This window comes from Diachasmimorpha longicaudata, chromosome 13, assembly GCF_034640455.1.
Source record: "Diachasmimorpha longicaudata isolate KC_UGA_2023 chromosome 13, iyDiaLong2, whole genome shotgun sequence".
Classification (NCBI taxonomy): domain Eukaryota; kingdom Metazoa; phylum Arthropoda; class Insecta; order Hymenoptera; family Braconidae; genus Diachasmimorpha; species Diachasmimorpha longicaudata.
The window spans coordinates 5,520,806-5,544,195 of record NC_087237.1 but is presented as its reverse complement, the minus strand read 5'-3'; the positions used below and the strand labels follow the sequence as shown (position 1 = coordinate 5,544,195).

The 23,390-nt window shown below is 37.8% G+C and overlaps 6 protein-coding genes across 16 annotated transcripts in view; 2 read left to right on the top strand and 4 right to left on the bottom strand.

Annotated features, from left to right (window-relative positions):
* The first annotated feature begins 41 nt into the window (after nucleotides 1-41).
* LOC135168715 (elongator complex protein 4) lies at nucleotides 42-2,277 on the top strand. 2 transcript variants are annotated; one of them, XM_064133170.1, is made up of 5 exons: nucleotides 42-316; nucleotides 401-436; nucleotides 605-1,221; nucleotides 1,340-1,552; nucleotides 1,670-2,277. In XM_064133170.1, the coding sequence occupies exons 1-5, from the start codon at nucleotides 196-198 to the stop codon at nucleotides 1,775-1,777; spliced, it is 1,095 nt and encodes a 364-aa protein (XP_063989240.1). In that variant the 5' UTR covers nucleotides 42-195; the 3' UTR covers nucleotides 1,778-2,277. The 2 variants fall into 2 exon arrangements, with proteins under 2 accessions (XP_063989240.1, XP_063989241.1); XM_064133171.1 differs by lacking the exon at nucleotides 42-316 and having other exon boundaries at nucleotides 402-520.
* A 107-nt stretch (nucleotides 2,278-2,384) lies between these two features.
* Nucleotides 2,385-10,522, bottom strand: Pras40 (Proline-rich Akt substrate 40 kDa). Of its 3 annotated transcripts, none has more exons than XM_064133166.1 (7): nucleotides 9,403-10,522; nucleotides 9,055-9,228; nucleotides 8,465-8,968; nucleotides 8,174-8,327; nucleotides 7,962-8,095; nucleotides 7,665-7,797; nucleotides 2,385-2,521 (listed from the first exon to the last, which is right to left on the bottom strand). In XM_064133166.1, exons 1-6 carry the CDS (start codon nucleotides 9,514-9,516, stop codon nucleotides 7,675-7,677), a joined length of 1,203 nt encoding a protein of 400 aa, XP_063989236.1. In that variant the 5' UTR covers nucleotides 9,517-10,522; the 3' UTR covers nucleotides 2,385-2,521; nucleotides 7,665-7,674. The 3 variants fall into 3 exon arrangements, with proteins under 3 accessions (XP_063989236.1, XP_063989235.1, XP_063989234.1); XM_064133165.1 differs by lacking the exon at nucleotides 2,385-2,521 and adding an exon at nucleotides 3,896-4,033; XM_064133164.1 differs by lacking the exon at nucleotides 2,385-2,521 and having other exon boundaries at nucleotides 5,875-7,797; nucleotides 9,403-10,516.
* On the top strand, nucleotides 2,501-4,597 carry LOC135168720 (tetraspanin-11-like). The gene is made up of 6 exons (XM_064133177.1): nucleotides 2,501-2,642; nucleotides 2,776-2,994; nucleotides 3,362-3,544; nucleotides 3,826-4,038; nucleotides 4,141-4,360; nucleotides 4,457-4,597. Exons 1-6 carry the CDS (start codon nucleotides 2,583-2,585, stop codon nucleotides 4,510-4,512), a joined length of 951 nt encoding a protein of 316 aa, XP_063989247.1. The 5' UTR covers nucleotides 2,501-2,582; the 3' UTR covers nucleotides 4,513-4,597.
* Nucleotides 10,523-10,778: 256 nt separating the features above from the next.
* LOC135168717 (ethanolamine kinase) lies at nucleotides 10,779-13,411 on the bottom strand. 2 transcript variants are annotated; one of them, XM_064133173.1, is made up of 7 exons: nucleotides 12,748-13,410; nucleotides 12,620-12,681; nucleotides 12,381-12,515; nucleotides 12,048-12,313; nucleotides 11,611-11,837; nucleotides 11,290-11,512; nucleotides 10,779-11,124 (listed from the first exon to the last, which is right to left on the bottom strand). In XM_064133173.1, exons 3-7 carry the CDS (start codon nucleotides 12,453-12,455, stop codon nucleotides 11,064-11,066), a joined length of 852 nt encoding a protein of 283 aa, XP_063989243.1. In that variant the 5' UTR covers nucleotides 12,456-12,515; nucleotides 12,620-12,681; nucleotides 12,748-13,410; the 3' UTR covers nucleotides 10,779-11,063. The 2 variants fall into 2 exon arrangements, with proteins under 2 accessions (XP_063989243.1, XP_063989242.1); XM_064133172.1 differs by having other exon boundaries at nucleotides 12,620-13,411.
* A 470-nt stretch (nucleotides 13,412-13,881) lies between these two features.
* On the bottom strand, nucleotides 13,882-18,461 carry LOC135168703 (heat shock 70 kDa protein cognate 5). The gene is made up of 6 exons (XM_064133148.1): nucleotides 18,211-18,461; nucleotides 17,314-17,375; nucleotides 17,067-17,212; nucleotides 16,824-16,947; nucleotides 15,805-16,733; nucleotides 13,882-15,497 (listed from the first exon to the last, which is right to left on the bottom strand). Exons 1-6 carry the CDS (start codon nucleotides 18,301-18,303, stop codon nucleotides 14,785-14,787), a joined length of 2,067 nt encoding a protein of 688 aa, XP_063989218.1. The 5' UTR covers nucleotides 18,304-18,461; the 3' UTR covers nucleotides 13,882-14,784.
* Nucleotides 18,462-19,654: 1,193 nt separating this feature from the next.
* The window catches only part of LOC135168705 (LIM domain-binding protein 2), a 41,659-nt gene continuing 37,923 nt past the window's right edge, over nucleotides 19,655-23,390 (bottom strand). For all 7 annotated transcript variants that reach the window (XM_064133156.1, XM_064133157.1, XM_064133151.1 and 4 more), the window contains one exon: nucleotides 19,655-22,328. In XM_064133156.1, coding sequence (XP_063989226.1) covers nucleotides 22,227-22,328 — 102 coding nt within the window. In that variant the 3' untranslated portion in view covers nucleotides 19,655-22,226. The remainder of the gene's footprint in view (nucleotides 22,329-23,390) is intronic.

The following is a 23,390-nucleotide window of genomic DNA, read 5'->3' as shown; positions in this document are numbered from 1 at the left end:
CGTTCCATAAACGTCACCAGGCTCCCCAATAATATCTGACACCTTTGAGGTTATGTTTATTGTTTCTGTTGTGAACGACTTTTCCATGTGTTTCTGACACCAACAAAAGTGCAGATTTATTCAAGTGAGGCGAATGAAAACAATATCAGGATTAACTGTATTACCTCGATTAATACTATTTGACACAAATGTGCAATGGCGACAAACACTGGACAAAGAAAACTGAAAATTCCATCAATACCAGGAACTAAGCCTTCGCTTAAAAATGCCCAGTTACTCGTATCAACGGGGATTCCATCACTCGACAATATTATCGGTATGAATAATTAATATTCATTAAACCAATTTTCTAATTGGTTTACGTGTGTCAATACTCACGACATGATTTGTTCTGTTCCAGGGGGAGGTTTACCTATTGGTTCGATTCTTCTGATAGGTAGGGCATACATTGATTATCACTATTTTTTATATTTTATATTTAAAAATATGAAAAATAAATCTTTATTGCTCATAAAATAAGGTAAACATGAGGTAATAATTGGTTCTGTCGCTACGCCAACTAACAAGATAAGAAAATTCTCCAATTGCCTCTGATGTGTTTCAGAGGAAGACACATACGGAAACTATGCCAAAGTCATGCTGAAATATTTCCTCGCGGAGGGAGCTGTATCGTCTCATTCCCTCTTCGTGGCATCCCAAGACGTAAAACCAGATCAACTGATATCGGAGATGCCTGCTGTTGTGACAGAGTCACCAGTAGCACCACCAATCACCTCAGACGAGAGAATGCAAATAGCCTGGCGATATCAGAACATGAAAATAATGGATTCATCACCCAAGAGTGGCCAAACGTTCGGCCATTTCTACGATCTTACCAAGAAAATGGATAAAAATGTTATCGAGAATATTGACACAGCTCTCTGGGATGGGGAGGACATTGCGTACGAGGCAAGTGGATTCATGAATAATGCGTACGTTGATTTACTTAAGACTGTCCAGGAGACGCTGAAAAAGGGAGAATTCTACATCACTGCCAGCCCTGAAAAGAGAAATATTTTGAGAGTAGGTCTACATTCGGTGGGGTCAAGGCTCTGGCTGTGTGATACCGAAGAACTTATGCACCAGGATTTTCTTAAATTTTTCTACTGCTTGAGGGCACTGTTGAGAGGGGCTTTTGCCGTTGCTGTTATTACTGTACCAGTACAGTGTTTTCAGGGCCATGTAAGCAGTTGACTGATATTTTTAATTTCACGACGATTTATCAATTCTTGAAGAGATGATGTTGTTATTCATCGTTTTAAAAATATTCATGTCTTTCTATTTGATTAATTACGTTAAGGACGATATTGTGCAACGAATGGAGCATCTGGCGGACACTGCGGTATCCTTGGAATCGTTCGCGGGTTCACCGAAAGAGACGAATCCCGTTTTCAGAGACTACCACGGCCTCCTTCATATTAAAAAATTATCCGCTATAAACACTCTCGCCGCTCATTGTCCAGAGTCCTTTGATCTTGCCTTCAAGTTACGACGAAAAAAATTTCTCATTGAGGTGAGTTCACTGTGTTACTGCAGTCAAGTAATTCTGAATGATTATTGAATAGAAACTCATCATCATAAATGACTGATAGTCAGTCTTTGATAATCGAGACTTTGATTTTCCCTTTAGATTCTCCATTTACCACCAGAATTGGGTGACTCGAGTCAACGCGAACAAGATGACAGCATTCAAGCAACCACTTGCGGCCAAATTGGCAATAAATTACTGGATTTTTGATTCAATTAAAATGAAGTTACTGTGACTCTGATTTGAGACCCACTTAACACCAAGTGCGTGACCCATCGGCGGGGAACTCATGCTGAGAGACAGGAAATAAGCTCAACGCACACTGAATAAACAGCAGATATAATTATATATAGATATATGTACATATGGCCTTATAAACTCAAGATGAGTTATCAAAAGCTCATAAAAAAATTATCTCCACGAAAATATATCAATTGGGTTTTTTCATGATTTTTTTGCGATCTTCTTCGAGTGCTCCCCAACGACTTAATGAGATTGAATATTTTTTTTCAAATGTAGATATCATCGGGCCTTATCTTTTACCATCAATTAAAATTGAATTCGTGGATTAATATCTTTTATTTTTGAATTTTTTTCACGGATTGTTTTTTCACGATGTTTTATACTAAAAAATCCAGCAACACCCAATTGTTATTCTCAACATCGGTAAAACTCATGGACAAATGTGAATAAAAGAGATATGCACTGGGTCACTCGACCATGAACAAACGTAATTAAACTTTTCACCTCACCCTCTTTTCCGAACGAGCCTTCCGCACCTCTACGTGTGTTTCCTTCCGGTTTTGTCCGGTGGGTCGATTCGCATGAGAGGATTTAACGCGTGTTACAGCGTGTTTACCTGGTCATTCCTCGATACTAGACTACGACTCGCGGGGGAGCATTTGGTGTCAGTTCACTCCTGGAGATCACCTCGGACTGTTCACATGTTTGTGTCTGGAAATAGTACATCTAGAATCAACAATTTTCACATGGTTTGTTTATTGCTTGGAAGAAGATGGAGAAGAAGAGGTTGAGATCCAGGACTTTTGTCTACTGCTCAAATCTTCTGTTTTTGGTAAGTCCTCCACGAAAGATAATTTCATATTTTCGCCTTTCGACTTTTACTAAAGCGATTGACTAATAGTTCGTATTATATTTGATTATCACGGTTTACGAGTTTGTTAATGATTTATTGTAATTAATTTTAGATGTCAGGATTTGCTGTCATGTCCCTTGGGGTTTTGCTTCTCATTGACAGCGAACGAATTCTCCTGTCGAGGCTCGTTGGATCCAGCGACATCCACACGGATCAGCCCCTGTTCTACTATCTCTCCTTTGTGATGGTAGGAATGGGTTTTGTCATATCTGTCACAGGACTCTTGGGCTACTGGGCCTCTTGTTTCACCAGCAGATGCGTCACTACTTGGGTGAGTTTGTTGAGGAATTTGGAACGTGTTTGAAATTTATTTGAATAGAGAGAGGTGATACGCGCCGTTGCGTTACCAAACACACGGGAGGGGGAGTCCCCGCTGGTATAATTTGAGTGGATGAAAAAATCTACTTTTAAATTCATTTTTTTTCAAATTCTGTGTTATGGTTTTTGAACCCCCAACGTATTGTTCAATATACCGTAATGTTTGATTTACAGTTATTATAAAAAATTAGTTCGTCTCGTTAAAAAAATAAATAAAAGAATGAGAATAGTTTAAAAGTAGTTTTTAGGTCAATTTTGTTTATTGATTCGTTGATTAATATTATTCAATTAAAAGTGAACAATTAATGAATGATTTTCAGTACGTGATGTCACTGATTCTTCTTTTATTGGGAGAATTTTCATGTTGTGTCATAGCAGTATTTTGGCCCCATTTACTGGGCATAGAAATTCGCTCCAGCAAATTAGTCCGCGCTCTTCAACGGAATTACGCACTACCTGGACGTGAACAGTTCACTGCAGCTCTGGACCTCGCACAAACAGCTGTACGTAAAAATTATAGGGAAGTGGTGGGGTAAATCAGCTCATCTCCAACGGTAGGAAACGGGGAAATGTTCATGACAATATTTTGTTGTAGACAACAGAAAATTCTACAAAAAAATCTCTGGCAATTTCTCCGTTTCATCCAGTTTCGAGATATTTATCAAAAACCAAGACTCGAGTTTAGTCAGTCCATCTCCTTTGACTACTTTACTGCGTAAATATTTGTAGCAATGTTCAAATTCAATATAGTCATGTGGTGTAATTTAATGGAATCGCTGAACAGTTTTCCTGCTGCGGTATCAACGGAAGCAGTAATTACGGTACCTCGTGGTGGCGACTGCAGGAAGTCGGGCGCCGGGACCTGGTCGTACCCCTTACCTGCTGCACCCTCAACAACACCCAATCGCCGGATGCTTTTCTAAATCCACAACCTGCACATCTTCGATTGTGTCAGACCCTGAATCCTCTCGAGCATCAGCGTGCACGACACACTACGGTAAGAGGTGTATTTTATGATCAGTCACTGGTTTAATTTCTTAGTATTCTTAATTTCGGTAAAAACTAATGAGTTGAAAATATTTTATTTGTATTTAATCAGGGCTGTCTGGATATGATAGAAAAATGGACGCAGGATCAGGCGTTAATTTTTTTGGTGATTGGTCTTATCGTGATGTTGATTGAAATAAGCGCTCTATTGAGTACAATATTAGCTTGGTCGAAGTCAAGTCCGAAGAGGAAAACAAATTTATCGACATTCACGTCGACTCAAACATTGACTCAATCTCCTGCATTCACCATTGAGCCTAATCACAACTTTGGTGAGCAATTTGTTCAATGATTCCATTGATTTTTGGCAAATTCGAATTTTTCCTCAACTTCGCCCATCTGTTTGCCCCAACTACTTCAATTTACAGGAATGGAGAATACACGAAACCACACAGACGGCTCCACCTTCTGCGGCAAGTCTTGAAAGTGGTTGGAGGACAGTGAGAGACAAAACACCTCAAATTCAACGAATAATTACCGACGAATTTCGGGCCCATCGCCAAAAAAGCCCTCACCAGGGAGTTTGTCAGACAGCCGCACCCTCAACACTGCTTGGCACAGTCACAATAACAATCACCATCCGGAGATCCTTGCCAATGATGAATTTTATGAGGAACGTGCCATTGACGTGCCTAACGAATCCCCATCAAATTTTATTTTGCTCGGTCATTCAAAAACACCCCAAGAGATTAACAACAACAGGAAGCTCAAACAATTTTCAAATTCTCGCACCTCACTCATTCAAAATGTGGGAACAATTCGTAGATCGAGTCCACCTCATCGACAATCAGAGCATTTAGCTCCTCTTCACTATTGTAATAAGAGAAATAAAAAAAAAAATCACAGTTCCTCAGGGGGATTTTCTCGAAAATATCACAGCCATCATAATCACCACCGGAAGTGCTCTTCTTTATCGAACCCTAAGAAGTTATCGTATTCTCCTTCAAATGACCAATTGACCCCAGCATTCAGATTAATCAACAAAGAAGATTATCTCGGAGGCTCAAACATTCAGCAAAACGTTGAAGAATCTGGGAAAGACCCCAACGGAATGACGTATGATTTATCAGGCAGTAACGTCATGCAAAAAATCTCGGTTTACGAAGGCAATTCAAGATCCAGCAGTAAACACACAAGCGAATACCAAAAATCTCTAGATCAGGACAACACCAAACGTCAAATGTTTGGAGTCCCTCTCGTGGGAATGCACAACGCCTGTGGTCTCCCCATAATCGCATCCTGGTCGACCCCAGCAGGTGCCTCACTACCAGGAACACCTCGAGGAGTGAGTTCAAGGTCGATTCAACGTTCTAGAGAGTTGACAAAATCTGCCAGGAGTTCCAGAGTTGACGTGAGAAGAAAAAATCAACGTACGTGTCCTAAGTCATTAGGAAAATCTTCTCATTTGGAGGTGAAGGGAGCCATTCGTTCGTCATTCGAAAGGGGATCCAGAAGAAGGGCTAAACCTTTGAGGGAAAGTAATTCCTTGTTGAGACGATCACCAAGTGGGTGGAACATCAAGAGATCGACTCTGTATGCCAAAGATGGCGGCAATGAAGCTGCTGATGTCTTGTTGAATCTCTGTTTAAATCCGATGGCAAGACATCAAAACGCCACCAATATGATGTGGTGATATCGTGTGGTGGATTTTTCTCCCTGAAATTCACCTGCTGTAGCACTCGCTGTCCTCGGGAGGTTAAATGTTATAATATTTAATTTTTACATGATGTTATATCACCAAAAACTAGTACATTATGGTATTTTTAATTGACATCGTAATTCTCACTCCGTTGTCGTATTCTCTTTATTATTAATTTTCTCAATAAATTGTTTTTTTATAATACATGATGATATCTGAGTTCAGTCGTTCCCACACTTCCTCTGCTCACGAGCAAACCTTCACAAGTTGAACTTTAATTCAATTAATTTTTAATTTCAATTGTTGAATTCATTATCGTGTCTCATGTGCTTGAGCTGACCATTCTGCTATTACTCGATTAATATAGAGCAAGTACAAATTTATAAAAACCCGACTATTATGCTTTTCTCGTTATTTTATTTCTCAGAGAGATTGAAAGACTTCATTTCGATATGAATTTCTTCATTGTCTGACTTGCATTTCTCTTCATCTGGTTGAAATTGTTGGAGAGATCGTTTTTGATTAGGTAAACAACAATGTTCCCTAATTTTTATTTTTTTTTATTATTTTGTTGTGTAGTTCAAGGGTAGAATTGCTCCTCTTCATAAAAAAAATTTCTAGAGTTAAGGGCGAATTGAGTTGTGACAATAGACAACTCACATCACTTCACGAGGCCTTATTAATCTGGTCTTAACGTTATCTAGCCATTGCCAGCAAATTTAAGAAAACTTACGATTATTAGGAAATTAAATGTGTACTTCCTAGTACATTGATTGGCTCAAATTAATTAAATCATTTCTCCGAAAATGATAGAAATATCAATGAAATTTAAAAAATAAATCAGTGAACAGCAAAAATTTTTGTGATTCAAAAATCACAAAATCTTATTCTTAGTCACGTTTATTTATGTCCTAAAGTTCTTATCAATTAGTTTTTCGATTTTGACTGCTGTCAAAAGTTGTTTAGCCGTCATCAAGCAATTAAAAAAAAATTATATATCTCATGATCATTAAGAGATTAAATAGGTACTTCTAGGTACATTAATTCATTCATGATAATTTAATCGTTTATATAAATATGATGTAAACACCAATATAAAATGAAAAAAATATATATTTTGTGATTAACAGATAACCATGAATTATTTTTTAACGACCGAGCGAACATTTGTAATCCAAAAATCTGTGAATGGAAATTTAAAAAAAGAATGCCTTTCATGATCATTAAGAAATGAAATTCATTCATTCCCATTAAATGTACGATTTCTATGACGCCGATATCACTGAGAAATGAAAAAATAATTCTGTAATTAATGGAGTCATATCGATTTTCAACTACTTAATAACAATTTATAATTGAATCATCACGAGTGCGAATCGGCAAATTAACAAGTCACATTATTTCGAAAGACCCCATTAATTTGCCTTCATTCCACATTTCAAAAAATTGCTTATAATTATTAACAAAACAAATTCATTCATCCGCATTTAACTTCATTATGAGAAATGGAAACAAAAATTATAATTAGCAGTCATATGTTGATTTTCATTGAGTGAAAAAAAAAATTGTAACTGAAAAAAATCACTTTCCCTCTTGTTTCTGGCCTCAATCCAGTCACGTTATTAGGAGTGTCATTATAATTATCACTTGGATCGATCGAAAAAATGGGTATTACGCGTGTAAAAATATGCAAGAAAGTGTAACCGTACGATATCTCTTCAACGACTATATCTGCTCCTCTCTTTGTATCTATTAATGAAGGAAAAATGAGCAGACCACAAAGTTGGAATTCAAGACTCTTTAACGTCTCGATCAAATCGCAGCATTCATTGGTGTTCAGGGTTCATCGATGACTCTCAATGATTAATGACAAATTTTAAAGTTTTTTTTGCGGATATCGAGATAGTGATAAGTGATTTTATCGTGGGAGAACTGACCTTTTCTGAGTCAGATCTGAGTTGAAAATCTTGGACGAGGCAGATCACCGAAGACTGTGTCACCGTGGACGCTCTTGGCAAGGGCTTTTATGGAGGCTCGAATATTATGAGGATCAAATGAGTCTTTCGGCATCTGAAATATTTTTATATCAACATGACTTAGTAATTAGTCATTCTGATTTTTGTCTAAATTTCTTATTGCATTCAGTCCTTCAACCCCAGAAGATCCTTAATCTCCTTAAATTTTTATGGAACGGTAAACAATAACCCGATCACCACTACTAATTGATTCAATACCTGATCATCATCCTGATCCTGCATAGTTCGACGGACATAGGTCGAGAAGTTGGGTACACTGACGGGTAATGATTTAGCCAGCGTTGGATGGCCACCCCTGAGTGCTCTCGGAATGTGAATCCCTTCCTCTTGACCTTGAATCATAATACGGATAACCATAAAGTTATTTATGTGGACATGACAGGGGCTAGATTTTTTTATAGGATTCCTACCATCCGTATCTGATTCGTCCTCTGAGGGGTGTGAAAGTTCCAAATATACTGTGTCATCCATTCCCTCCAGAGGGAAGAGTGCCTCAGCATCGTAGCTACTCGGTTGTGTCTGGAATGCACGGAGTCTCCTATCCTTTCCAACCGCATCTCCATTCTAGTATAAACATTTTATCAACAACTGATTTAAAAATAGAAACAAAAAAACACAGAATTAATTGAAAATTTCAAATGCCAAAAATCCGCAAATCTTCAAAAACTGCATAAGACTTGAATATCCGTTTAAAAAATTACCAAATGAATATGAGCTGGATGTTTCGTAGCAGCCTCATGTCTAAGACTATCGCTCGTTACTCCGGCCCTGTGAGGTGCGCCATGTGTCTCAGGATTATTAAATTTCAAGGGTGACGCAATGAAATTTGGGGTCACATCAGTCACAGCAGGATCACTCTTAACATCGCTCGTCGTTTTATTTTTTTGTTGATCACAGATTATTCTAGCAAGAAGTCGATGCTCGTAATGTGCCTCCTCCCGAAATTGCTCCAGCAGCTGGTGCTGTTCAGCTGTGAAAGCACGAATTTTTTCCTCAATCTCCGTTGCCTTCCTGTGAACAACCTGCTCCAATTGCTGCTGAAGATTCGTTAGTGCTAATTGCAAATTGTTCGACAGCTGAGAGACGGAATATTTTGTAGGTACTTGCAGAAGATCGCCAGTATCAAGACCACGATCTATCACTACTCTGAATATTGAACTGTAGGTTGGACTAGTTTTCAGTTTCTCAATCTCCTCCTGAGACATCTGGAAAAATAGTTATCGATCACGCGGCATGTTGAATAGTACATAAACGAATGTAGATTTTCTGTAGAGAATTATTACGAACTCACCACCATGTCAGTGTTGATGACAACCAAGGCAGCTCCGTGTTCTCGATGAACGGCGTGGGTATATATAGAGCAATTTAGACAACGATTGACGATCCAAGAGCCAACATTTGTGCTTTCAACGAGGCCTGATTGTTCCTTGCTGATGCCCTCGAGCTCGACAGCAGTCGCCAAATTCTGAAATTTCCGAACGGTCAGTCTCATCCACTTCAGAAAGTTGTAATAGAGTTATCACGACAATTACTAGCCCTATACATAGAGCATAAAACAAAAAAAATTGTTTGTAACTGTAGACTTGACTTTAAAAAAAAACAGAGAATTGTATTTTCTTTTGATGAATCGATTCCTCACTTGTTGAAAGAATGGATGAGACTTCTCAAAGTCCCGAATTTCCTGAGTGAAGTCCCCCAGTTGGTTGAGCCTCGTTTTAATCGAGACATTAAGACACTTGCACGTTATATACATGATGAAAAATCACGTTAATATTTTCGTTCCCTGTCACGAGCAACAAAAGTGCAAACCGAATGCCAAAATTCGTTGTCCAGCCGATTAGTCGATGAAAAATTCCCTCACACAATATTCAATTATCAATAACAATTGTCTTCACAAGGGTAAATGTCGTTGAATACTGAAGAAGGGTTTTTCAGTCCCTTTAGATTCTTTCTCAGAAGATTGTTTATAAGTCTTCGATTAATTATACCACAAGAACGAACGAATGCCGGTAGAGGTGACGAAACGTTACTTGCTCATGGATCACCCGAAACTCTTCCAGCTGATATTCCACAAACAAGAAATTTACATTTCTCCCTGACACAGTCGACTATTTCCCTTCTGCGGAAATCAGCGATCTTCAAGACTCATTCACACTCGATCCGAGTCAACAATCAGCATCAGCACCGGTTTATTTTTTATTATTTCGTTTATTGTTCTCCCATTGAAGAAATCAGAGCATTCGTAACAACGACAATGAGCCAAACTGATGAAATAGCACTGTTAATTGACGAGAATTCGATCAAGTAAACTTCACTGTATCATCTTCAACAACTGGAATCGTGTTGTTGCTTCACTCGAACAGTTCGAGCTTCTCAAGGTGAAGTTCTCAACGATGCTGGCCGATGATCGTTCTCCCCTGCTTCGATTGTTGATTTTGAACCTCACCAGTGGTTTTTGAGAATTTTCAAGGTCCCCCGAACGATTAGATGTCGTCAGTCTACCGGCACCAGTCGGTTTACCTTTTTTTATTATCAATTTATCTGCTGTTTGTTCACAGTTTCACTATTTTTCCACAAACATGTATAAAAAATATCACGAAATCGCCGCTCTGTGTTACTTGCGCTAAAAATAAACACTGATTTATGGGCCGTCGTAAGTACGTGAAGTCGTGAGAGGACAAAAACATACTGCGTGACTCAAAGGAAAAACATTTTATCTGTCCATTTTGTTGGGTTGATAATTTGCCAGGTGATTGATGCAGATGGACGTTGATAAATTATTTATTAAATTTCGGAATGCGTTGGACTGGTGAATTTGTTGCTCCGGGACTTAATCATTTCAAATGTTGCTCTGATGACTGGCAGAGAGTAGGGTTAGGTTAGGCCAAGTAAATTCCCTAGGATGGATCTAGGGACATTCCGGTAGGTGGGCAGTTTGAATAATAACTTCAGTTCCAGTAATTTGATGATGAATAAACAATCGTATTCGTGGTGGAAATTCATGGTCGAGAGAAGTGGCTGATAAAATTTTTATTCAATAACATTCTTACAGTAATATAACAAATTCTCGTCTTCGTGACGAATAAAATTGATAAAGACCAGCTTTGCCACTGTCAATCACACATATCAATTCGAGTCCATTTCAACGGGTAAATACTATTATCTTACGGGAATGTAACGGAGGATCTTGTGGTAATACTATAAATATTAAATGCACTGCATTCATTTTGACAAAGGATTGAGATGTTCAATGCGTGGGACATTTTTTTTTCCAAATCGCAAAGAGAAAAATTATTTCACTTATTTATCGCCAAGAACAGCTTTTCGCCTGAAGTATTCGTTGAATCGATCTGCAGAAAATCTAGAAAACAGATCAATTATTATTAATCTCTGTATTTATCATTACTGAGTCTGTGACGATTTGTTATTGACGCCCACTTCACTCAAATTCACTTATAATTCTTCATGAAAAAAGAATAAATTGTATTTTTTTGTAATAAGAACTAATCAAATATTTAAAACTTACTGTAAAAAGTCGAAATCAATGGATGAATTATCATACTGAACAATTGCCCAACAGCCCCAGAGAAAATGTGCTGCGAGAACAAATTTTTCCACTTGTTTGTAGACCTTTGTTACTTCATCTTCAGATACATTGCTGCATTTATTGTAAACCTGAAGATACATTCTGAGCCACGATCTCTGCAGAGTTTCATCGGGATAGAGGGAATAGTCTATATTTTCAACCCCTTAGAGAATAATAAATATTAATAATTGTTGAATAAAAATAGTGGAACATAATTACATTGGAAAAAATTTTGAGAATACGAAAAAGACGGAGAAGTACCGGCAAATTCAGCAAAATGATTGGCAATATCAAATGCTTGATAATTGAAAGCTGTGTATTCGAAGTCAATGAAGACAACTGATTTATCCCTCTTATCATAAAGAATATTAGCAAGCAAAAGGTCGTTGTGACAATATACAACTGGACTGTCCAATTTTGACAGCTGTTCCTTCAGTAGTTTGTACTCTTGCTCCAAGATATCGAATGGTTTTATCTTTTTTTCGTACCTACGATAATAAAAAAAACATATATAATACCGTGTTATATATTACATATTATGAAATATCATGTAAACTATTCCGAAATATAAATATATTATTTTTCTCATATTTATTGCACGACAAAAATCCCTTTTCCAGTGAGTTTTCGGGATTATCACTGTTCCATCGCAATTATAATTAACTGTACTAATTACTGGTACGTTAAGTGGGGCTTACTTGGCCTGTTTGATGGGATCTTCGAACCGCCTCGGCATAAGGCTCATGAAACAGTCTATTTTGTCCCAAATCATTGGCTCTTTCACCATCATGGGATCTTGGGGATCGAGTCTGTGCATTTGGGCCATACGTTTTGCAACGAGTTTGTAAATTTCTGGTTGTCTGACCGCCTCCACTGTCAGAATTTCCCCTGGTAAGAACTCGTAGACGAGGCCGTTGTTGAATGTTGCGTACAGGGAATGTGTATATCCTGCTTTGTGCAGTATCTGATCAATTGATTGGAAAAAATTAATCAGGATCATATTGATCGACAAATACGCTTTTGGCACTCACCCTGATGTTTCTTATTTCAGCCTGTCTGTCCACCAGCAAATTCGTCTTCTTACCATAAATTCTAATCAACACCATTCTGTAATAATCATCAAAATAAACTCCAAGGAGTCTATTTGTAATTCCATCGGTGAAAATCTAGCAGAAGAGACAATTTATTATGCAAAAATTAATTGTTATTATGTTAAATAATCATAATTTACAATGTAACATAAATATTGAAGATCAAAAAAATTATTTACCTTGAATTTCAGTTCCCCTGTGGACCAATCCGGTCTCAATCGTTTGATAATTTCCTTTGCCCCTTCAAAAACATCATTTTCATCGATTGTTATGTTCAAGTATATGTCGTTCGATGATTTATCCATACCTCGGAGACCAAAAGTCAGACTGATTGATTCAGAGGAACATTGATTTATTCTCGATCAAAAATATAAATAATCAACTGATTTATCGCAAAAATTCAACGTGGAACTCGTTAACCATCTGATCAGCTGATAATTTAATCCACTCAGTGATAGTCGGCCAGATCGATGTTATCACAGTATCTGAATGGATCAACCTCGTGTCACGAGGCTCAGAGGACAACTGATAATGTTCACTCAAGCATTACTCTCGGGCGTTTAAAATAAATTACAGCTGAGTGAGAGTAATGGACTTTGACCAGCACTTCCAGCGTTTCATACTTCGAGCTCAAGGTTGAAATTATTTTGTGAGGATACGTGGTACAGATGTACCACCAAAGCAACTGGACCAATGCATTCTTCAGAATTCCACTGTATTCTGGAAAATGTTATTGCCTGGTGATCGTGTAGCACTTGTTAATGGCAATTTTGTAAATTCAAGGTGGCAGGATCGAACCTTCGGGGACATTGTTAATGTCAATTGGGGCTTCTCATTCCATTGATTATTTTTATTCCGATCGTTTGGTCAGAAACAAATTTTCATTAGTATCAGTTCTTTTATGCCAATGGCAGGATAAAACTGCTGTTGGGTTTGGATTTATTGTATGCACTAGACGATAACAATTGATGTTATTGATGTGTCATGCGTGTGAGGGGGGTTTCGGGTCAACCCGAAAGCCACGTGACATCCAGGGACGTAGTGTTTCCTGGAGAGCTGGAACTTTCAGTTACGAATCGTCGGTAGACGCGAACAAACGCCAGTTAAGCTGTGTCAAGCCTGTCCAGTTGATATATTCGAGGCTGAGGGGGAGAGCTGTGGTGAAGACCTTCTTTGTGGAGCGAGAAGAGATCTACATATAAGATCATAACGAAAATTTCGCTGGAGTCCTTCAATTTTGGGATATTTGGAGCCAAATATTTCGTTGGTTTCACATTTATTTTTAAATAAATAATGTGAGGTGTGCTTGCAGGGAATTTGTCAATGGCGACCTCTGTCTGCTGCAGGCAGAGCCGCTCCGTAAACATCAATTATATCTTTTATAATCTGATTCAAGACTCGAAGTTATAGAGCCAAAATTATAAAGAAAATGGTTGCATAGTTATTTTACACAATTTTTTTATTGAAACAATACAACGAAAGGGAAAGAAAAACACCTGGAACGAGCCATGTTCTTCTAAATCTACGGACAATAAAAAATGGAGATACTACTGTTATATTATAACAATATTATCCTCATATCATTATTATTGCTAATATTTTTCTGTTACTCAGTATTTCCGTAATCTATAGACTTTTCTATTTAATCCTTAATCTACCTAACCATTTATTTTCAGTCACACGTCACATCCACCCACACATTCCGATTCTTCACACACATGAATTTGAGAAAATTTTTGAATTCATTCTTTGGCTAATTAAGCCGATCTTATTTAGCATTGCGATAAAATAAGGTATTCGCGTTCATTATGGTCTCCTGACTCGTATGTTTTACTCTGTTAATTAACAGTGGACTCTAAATTTTAACTGCTCAAGTTAATTCGCACTCAGAATGAATCATTTCAACTTCATTGCTGGGAAATGCACAACAAATTATCAAGAATAAATTCCTTTCGTATTATTTACGAAAATAGTATTTCCATTGGCAATTTCAACTCCGTAGAATTTCTGGCCCTTTATTTTCCCTTTCTTCTCGTGAAAATTAATGATTTGTCGTCAAATTCCCGTAAAAAAATATAAAAACAACATTCGTTGAATTCACATGAGATTGAAATGAATCACTTATTGAAGTATCTTGTTCGATCGTTCGAAAATAGGAATGAACGTGAAAACCTGAGGGCATTCATCGGCTCAGCCGAGCGAAACACTGAGAAAATTTTTTTTTTACATATTAATTCTCGAGAGAAAAACATTTAAAAAAAAATAATTTTTCACAGTGGAAGGAGTCATTCAGAGGCATTCTGCATTCAATAAATTTCAAGTTATGTAACAATAAGAAGTGCGCTTAATTTTTCTCCTCCTTTTTCTCACCCTCCGGCTGCTGCTCCTGCTGCTGTGAACCTGCCTGATTGCCCTCACGCTCAGCAGCCATCTTTTTGTATGCCATTTCGAAGAGCTTGAGACTCGCCTGCTGGAGCTCATTGCTCTGTTTCTTGATCTCCTCTGGGTCCATTTCATCTTTCTTAGCAAGAACTTCTCTCACTTTAGCGATGAGTTCCCTCAATTTGTCGCACTCCTCCTGTGGTAACTGAGCCTTGAATTCGTCGATCTTAGCCTCAGTATCATGGACGATACCCTCTGCCTGATTTACAGCCTCAACACGTTCCTTCTTGATCCTGTCCTCCTTCGCATACTGTTCGGCATTCTTCACCATGTTCTCAATTTCGTCCTTGCTCAGACCACCACTCGATTGAATAATAATTTGCTGTTCTTTGCCAGTTCCCTTATCCCTCGCTGACACGTGAACAATTCCATTGGCATCAATATCAAATGTGACTTCGATCTGTGGAACTCCACGTGGAGCTGGTGGAATACCAACAAGTGTGAACTGTCCAAGTAGTTTATTGTCATTGGCCATTTCACGCTCACCCTGGTGAACTTTAATCTCCACCTGGGTCTGTCCATCAGCTGCCGTTGAAAATACTTGGCTCTTCTTCGTTGGAATTGTTGTATTTCTACCGATTAATCTTGTGAACACACCACCAAGTGTTTCAATACCTTTCAAGAACAAGCAAAAATTATCCATTCATTATCTTTCATTCGTCACATCGCCGTCAGTAATAGAGCACAGAAATATAAACTCAGCTTGTCAATTCGTCTTCTTCAGGATTTAATTATCAGAGAGAAGATTAGTACTAATACATCACGGTCCAAAGACGAAAATTAAAAAGGAAAAACCAGAGTCAAGTGATAAATAAGTCGAAACGCCCGCTTTGATTCCCAGATGTATAGAAAAGTAGAGCCAACTTGATCTTGTCAATGACTTTGACACCAGGATTTCCCCCAGTGAATTTAATTAACTTACCTAGAGATAATGGAGTGACATCGAGCAACAGAACATCAGTGACATCACCAGCAAGAACACCTCCCTGCACAGCGGCTCCCACAGCAACAGCTTCATCAGGATTGACTGCTCTCGATGGCGTTCTTCCGAAGATCTCCTGGACTGTTTGTTGAACCTTGGGTACCCTAGTCATTCCACCAACAAGAAGAACTTCTCCAATTTCGGATTTAGCTACCTCAGCGTCTGAAAGAGCCTTCTGGCATGGTTGAATCGTCCTCTTGATGAGATCACCAACTAAACTCTCGAATTTACTGCGAGACAGTTTGAGATTCAAGTGCTTTGGCCCACTGGCGTCCATTGTCAGATAAGGGAGATTGATATCAGTCTGTGAGGAGCTGGAAAGTTCAATTTTTGCTTTCTCCGCCGCCTCTTTCAGTCTCTGCATCGCCATCGCATCCTTAGCTACGTCAATTCCCTGATCCTTCTTGAATTCATTAGCTAAATATGTTACAAGAGCATTGTCGAAGTCTTCTCCACCCAGGAAAGTATCTCCGTTCGTCGATTTCACCTCGAAAACACCTTTCTGAATTTCGAGAATGGATATGTCGAAGGTACCCCCGCCGAGATCATAAACTGCAATTATTTTATCGTCGGTTTTGTCCATTCCATAAGCGAGTGCAGCAGCTGTCGGTTCGTTGATCACTCGGAGGACATTGAGACCAGCAATTTGACCAGCGTCTTTGGTCGCTTGCCTCTGAGAATCATTGAAATAAGCTGGCACTGTCACAACTGCGTTCTTGACGGGTGTGTTCATATAGCCCTCGGCAGTTTCCCTCATTTTCATCAGCACAAAAGCACCAATTTGACTCGGCGAGTACATCTTCCCATCTCCACCCTGAACCCAGGCGTCACCGTTGGATGCACGAACTATTTTGTACGACACTGTCTTCCTGCGAATTGTAAAATTGAAAGTAGAAATGGGAATACAATATTTCCCAGAGGGAACGAAAGACTATAGATTGACACTGAAGCAGACTTACATGTCTTTCTTCACTTCTGGATCTTCGAACTTTCTGCCGATTAAACGTTTCGTAGCATAAAACGTATTTGATGAGTTTGTAACGGCCTGACGCTTAGCTGGCATACCCACGAGTCGTTCTCCATCTGTAGTGATCGCCGAATATTTTTAATCATGAGTTTTTTAACTAAATATCTTCTAAATTATTATCTTGTAAATAAAAAATAGTATTGTAAATATTCTAATTGATCAGGAGAAAACTGACCTTTGGTGAATGCCACGTATGAGGGTGTAGTCCTAGATCCTTCGGCATTCTCGATAACTTTAGCCTGTTTTCCTTCCATCACAGCCACACATGAGAATGTCGTACCCAAGTCAATACCGATGACAGCTCCTTTAACCCCATCCGACCTGCACAATAAGCAAAAAAATTATCTGACGGTTCAGTACTGTTTTACTTGGAAACAAAAACAATGCAATTATCTATCACGACAACCTGGATTTTTACTCACTTGTATCGGTACTGGTTAACCTCATATTCCTTCTGGGGAGCGTAAAGGGTGGGTGCTATCGACTGAAAAAAAAATTACAGAACATAAATATCAGTGAGAACTGTTTCCCTAAAGTTTAAGCGAATTGTACTTCAGCCGAGTCACATGATGAAATTGAATTTGCGTATTACAGTCAACATAATTTTATGCTACTTTATTCAGTGGGTGGAATTCTCCACTTAACCTAAGAAAAACATTCATAGCATCGTCCGGCGTGGCCTGGAGACCAAATAATGGCAACGACAGGGCCATTAGTGCTATGATAATAATGAAAGTCACAACTATTGCCTTCGAATTCATTAAATAGTTCTGATTAGGATTGAGGGTTATGTAACACCCCATCTTTGGAACTCAAATTATGAATCATCTGATGATCGGACTAAAAAAGATTGGGGAGCTGAGAGGACCGATTGATCTTCAATTATTTGCCCTTCCTGGAGTCAGGTCCTCACGTTGGCAATTGCCGAATTTCTTCATACCCCACGTGCTACCGGGTGTGTTCTCTGTCCTCTAGAGTCATGAGCTTCTCCACCTCAAATAAATTGTTGACAACTCCCGATAAAAATTTGACAATCAGAAGATCCGTGAAAAATGGCCAAATATAGCGAGAAAACCAAGAGAATCTCTCATTCCGGGGATTTTGATAAGCAATCGGAACCTGCATGCGCCCTCACGTGCTGCCGGTCGAGAGCATGGACGCCCAATTCGATGGAGTAGTTCAGACTCCAAAAAATGCTCGCGGTAACCGTGAACGAGTGAAAAAAATACACAGGTTAGGACCGACAACCCCAAGGGGGAACCAAATCTCGGTGTCAGGGGTGCAAGAAAATTGATATCAAGAAACTGCGTAAAACTTACGTTTTTGATTATTGTACTGAACTGCCTTCGTCTTCCAAGATCCTGAGCAAGTCCGTTGCAGTTGCGGATGAACGATTTCGAAGCTCCCAACATTTTGGCTGTATTCTGACGCAATGCAATTGACCACCAACTTTTCCAATATTACAATAATAAATTATGAAAAAAAAGCACCGATGTGCACGACCGGAAACGAGCCGAATGCCTGTACCACTTCACGTGTAGTGATGCAATCCCGTCGACTAGTAATTGTGCGAAGCTTTTAGTTGGCCGAAGAGTGCGTAGGGCGCACGCGCGAGTTTCCATGAGGGAGCCATTTTAACTAGATTCGACCAATGGGGCCACTGGCTTTCCAGTGGGTCGGGCCAATGGGGAGAGGGTTTACGGATCGGGTGCGATTTTATCTCGTTAGAATGATCCCGAATGTTCTATCGTAGTTGAGATATTTCGAATAATTCGAATACTAGATCCACTGACACCGGCGACGCGATTCCAGACGTCATTGCTGTTTTTTTACGGAAGGATGGCAAATAAAACCGATAAATCATATCTCCGAATATTCTCAAATCAAATTGTCTGATTATCATTACTTTTTTTTATTAACGTTCTTCATTTGTTTGTTGTTTATTACAATTTTGATTACATACATATAATGTGAATTTGCATGGTTTTCCATTGTTCTTCGTTTGTTTTATTGAATTATTTACTCTTCTCTCATTTAAAAGGTTGAACGTGTCAATATTATCATACAAATGACGAGGATAAAAATTTACCATTCTCTATTCATCTTCGGAAATGATTTTTTTCTGTCTGTGAAGTGCGTAGAAATTTGTTGAATGAGAATCAAAGATTTATTTTGCTATCATTCATTCAATAATTGCATTGGTCATGGTATAAGCCAACTCTGATTGTATATTAATGTAATATACCGGCTGACTATAATCCATCGCAAGTGGATAAATTAATTATCTTTAAAATTTTCATTACAACGCATTTGATCACTCCCAAGTGATTTTTTGTCTCGGAATTTCACTCATTTTTTTTTCTTTACATTAAAATGTGCACATTAGTCGTTAATAAACTGGTCCAGTGTGAGCTGCTTCATTCTGACTACTTCTCCAAGTAGTTCAACACTTTTCTCTCTCGATTAATTTTTTTTTTTTCGTACAATCACTTTAGGAATCACAGGTAATCGATCAGTAACAAATTGTGATGACGATTTTTTTTTGTTAATTTTCTGCACTTCCCTCCAACGATTTCGTCATTTTTATCAAAATCAATTGACTGAAAGTTCAGAAGAGATCGCTATTTACATTTCCCTCAAATGTATCTGCAAGAAAAAAAAAACATAATTTCAATCGTGTAGAAGTCAAAGACGTCGATGAACGTTTTGGAAATGATAGAAGAGATAATGATTAAGAGAATGAGTACAAAATTACAAGAATCATTTGCTTTATCAAGTGATTGATAATTTTATTTGTACACTGCCTCAGAAACATGTAATAATAGTTAAAGATAATTCATAATATTAATTAATCACTTTAAAAAATGATGCTACTTATTTTTTTCCTTTGTTTCAATTCATAATTGTTCATCATTATTTTTTTTCGACATCAAATCCATTTACAATGTACAACAGAACTCGTTAACATGCCCCTTTTCTGTCTCAATTCGTGTTGTTGGACGTCTCTGTGTGAAAGTGGGTCACTTTTCATTGTTATTAATCTTCCTAACAGTTAGAAACTATCTGTTCTTTGATTCTGCATTTTTGAGATTAAGTCAAGTTCCTCATGAACTGAAAATTTTCGAGGGCCATAATTTCATCTCTCTCATTGTTAAAATAATACAATCATTGATGAACGAGTTTGAGACTGTACTTTGATCATTTTACGCCTGTTCGATAAATAATAAAGTCTATATGAATAATTTACCACTGTATTTACATCCAAAGAGCGAGAAGCTTATTAAAGTTCTAGAGAAAATGATGGTTCGTACTGCGTCTTAACGTCAAAGTACATCTCCCAAAAAATTCACAGATGAATAAAAAAAAAAATAACAATGTTGAAAATATAAGAGCTCGCAATTGTGTTAAATAATTTCGATGCATTGAGCGGATCGGTTTCTGCTATCGAGTTCAGACCTAATAGCTGTCAAAACGACTGCCTCATGTGCACTTGAGTTCATCTTTCATTTCACCACTTTATTATTTTCACCTTTTACTAACAATTAAAAATTCCCTATTATTTATCATTCATGTAGTTTTTTTAATCTTCTGTTAAGGTCAATTCACATTATTATGGTATAATAATTAATTAATTATTATAGTATCATTATAATTCGTAATAATATACAACATTTGTCAATAAATCATTTATTCTAAACCTCAGCGCTCTCACAAATTCAGTTTCATTGTATACTCACTCATATCTTGCGCACTTAATATTATAATTACACAAAATCATAGATTTTTTCATGTTACTCATCGATTTCATTAGTTTCTACGTGAAATCACACTTTTGGGGCGACTTACTGGCTGCACTAGTGGCTTTACCAAATAATTTAATAATGAGATGTCTTTTATGTTACACTTGTGTCATTTCAGGTTCTCATCTCGAGTTTATTTTTTTAGCTGATTTAACGGGCATAGGCCTTCCTCGAGTCTTGCCTCAGCATACCCAATGAAAAGTTACACCGATATAACTTGCAATTGAATTTTACCACTTGTTTCGTAGTAATTGTGTGTTTAAAATGATTACATTCGTGATGAACCTAATGTATTTTGAGTTAAAACGTGCAGTAAAAATTGCAAAAAAATAACTTGGGTGTGAAGTCAATAAATTAAGTTGTGAACAAATAATGCGCCACTTTATGTTGTGCAATGCCCATCTGAATTGAAGAAATAAAGGTGTGCGTTAAGACAATTTCACATGACCAATAGCCATGAAACGAAAGAAAATAAAACTCACTCATCCGCAGAACACTCAGAATTCGCTTGCACTGTACGTACTTACAGTCTAAAAACCTCTTAGAATATTATATTCATTTATTCTATAATTATATCAATACTGTTGACGGATAGAGATTCATTCACAGCTCGCGCACGTCTAATCGAGCGTAAATTAGAAAAGAAAAACCCCAAAAACTAGAAATTGTCCATTTTTGTGCGCGGATGATGTACATGACCTTCGATCAGAGGGAAAACAAAAAAGCCGATAAATCTTCACGACATTCCACCTCATAGAAATAATTTAACTGAACATTCATTCGTCCCCATAAACCCTCACTCCCTCACCCTCACTCCACTTTTGATATAAAAAAAAGAACATTATTATTTCACATTGCCAACTATTTATCGCGTATCACTCGAGCCCCTAAAAAACCGGGTATCGTAGAATTTATATTCTATTTTAAAAAATTTCGATGAAGAAATTTCATAATTAAAATTTGACTTTCATTAATTTAATCGTCTTTGAATTTATTCAAGTTTCAACCCTCAACCAAGTTTAACTTGTCATTCGGTTTTCATTATTTTTCATTAATCCCCTGAGTCATTGATTCTCAGATAATGTTATCAATGTTCGAGTGGCATTTCGTTATTATTTATTATTTCCTCTGAATGTTTAGTGAATTGATGACCAGCCTCCTTGTTTACTGGGTCACATGTGTCCATGCTGTGCAAAGATGTAATCTAGTTGTTGAAGGTATAGTAACTGCTGTACAATACTTTGTAGTGGATCTTGACCCTGATTTGTTTGCGTAACACCTCCACCAGTAGGTTGAGCAGTTGTAACGGTATTAGACAGTCCAATGTCATTGCTCTCCATGGATATGGATGTTGGCTCAGATATTGGTAGCTGCGGTATCATACCAGTTAACTGTCCATGATAACGCGACGAGGCGGTTGATGAGGTCAGATATGAGCTCGTTGATAACACCGTGTTCTCGCCCCGCTAGGGAGCCACATTTTTGGGCCTGCGCCCCCGACGCCCCCTGGTGGGTGGGCGCGGGGACTCCTGGCCTCACTGGCTCACTGCGGGGCTCTTTTTGTCTTGCTGCTGTTGGCTACCGTCTTGCGAGCCCTGTACACTACCTCCTCCACCACCGCCAGCACCCTGGACACCCTACAAATTCAAGTTCAACTTCCTTTACTGCGTCCTTTCGGTCTTGTGCACAAATTCAATTTTTCAAATTTTTTTCTGAGAGATTAACAATTAGTTTCGCTGAAGATTCAGTTACTTCTGAGAACTATTTGTTTCATTAATTATTTCGCCAATCGACTACTGAATGAAAAGTTATATCAATTGTTCTCACGCGGAATTCTGATGTTAGTAATTTTTTGTCGGGTTTACGAACAATAAAGAATCGAAAATTAAGTCATCAATTATGTTGCTGTAGAGATGACCGAAAAATTAATCGATTTGGTTTCACAAGGAGACAAAAATAGGGTATAAATAAGACCATATGGAAATATTTTTTCCACATTAAAAAAAATCAAAAATAAATGAAATAAATGTTTCCATATGGATCTCACTGTCACTCTCTCACGCTCTCTTTCTCCCAATTTTCCATAACACTTCTCCCCAGCGACTCCAGCCTGTGTTATCAATAATTAATTTACCTCTACAAATGACAAATTTTGCGCCGAGGAGAAGGCTATCGACTTTTACAAAATTATCTAGAGTTTTGTGGAATTAGGAGATTAAAATAAATTCAAGAGTTTTAGTCGAGTTTATTTGGCAAAAAAATTTGTCCGTTTATTTTTCATGTCCAATTTCCGTTAGTGAAAATAATTTGTGGAGTGGGATAGGGCGCTTTTCTCAATACAATACAAAATGTTTCGCCAAGGGTGAGGAAAAATTTTGATTTTTTAATGTCTACTTTTGTTACATTTTGCGTAATTAAATGTTGCATTATCAAATATATCTACAATTTTACATTAGACTCATTATTATTACATAAATAACAACAAGTATTTATTCAAAGAAATAGCCAATTGGTATTGATATTGATTAAAGTCACCAAGTATCATTGGATTATTATCAAGATAATAATGAATTATCCTCTCCTCATTCCAACGAAACTCCGTAAATGACGTGCATCGAGAATTGGATCGAAAAATTTGTCGTACTTTCTAATGATCCTGATGAGATTTTTTTCGGTTGTGTGGTTTAGGAGATTTTCGA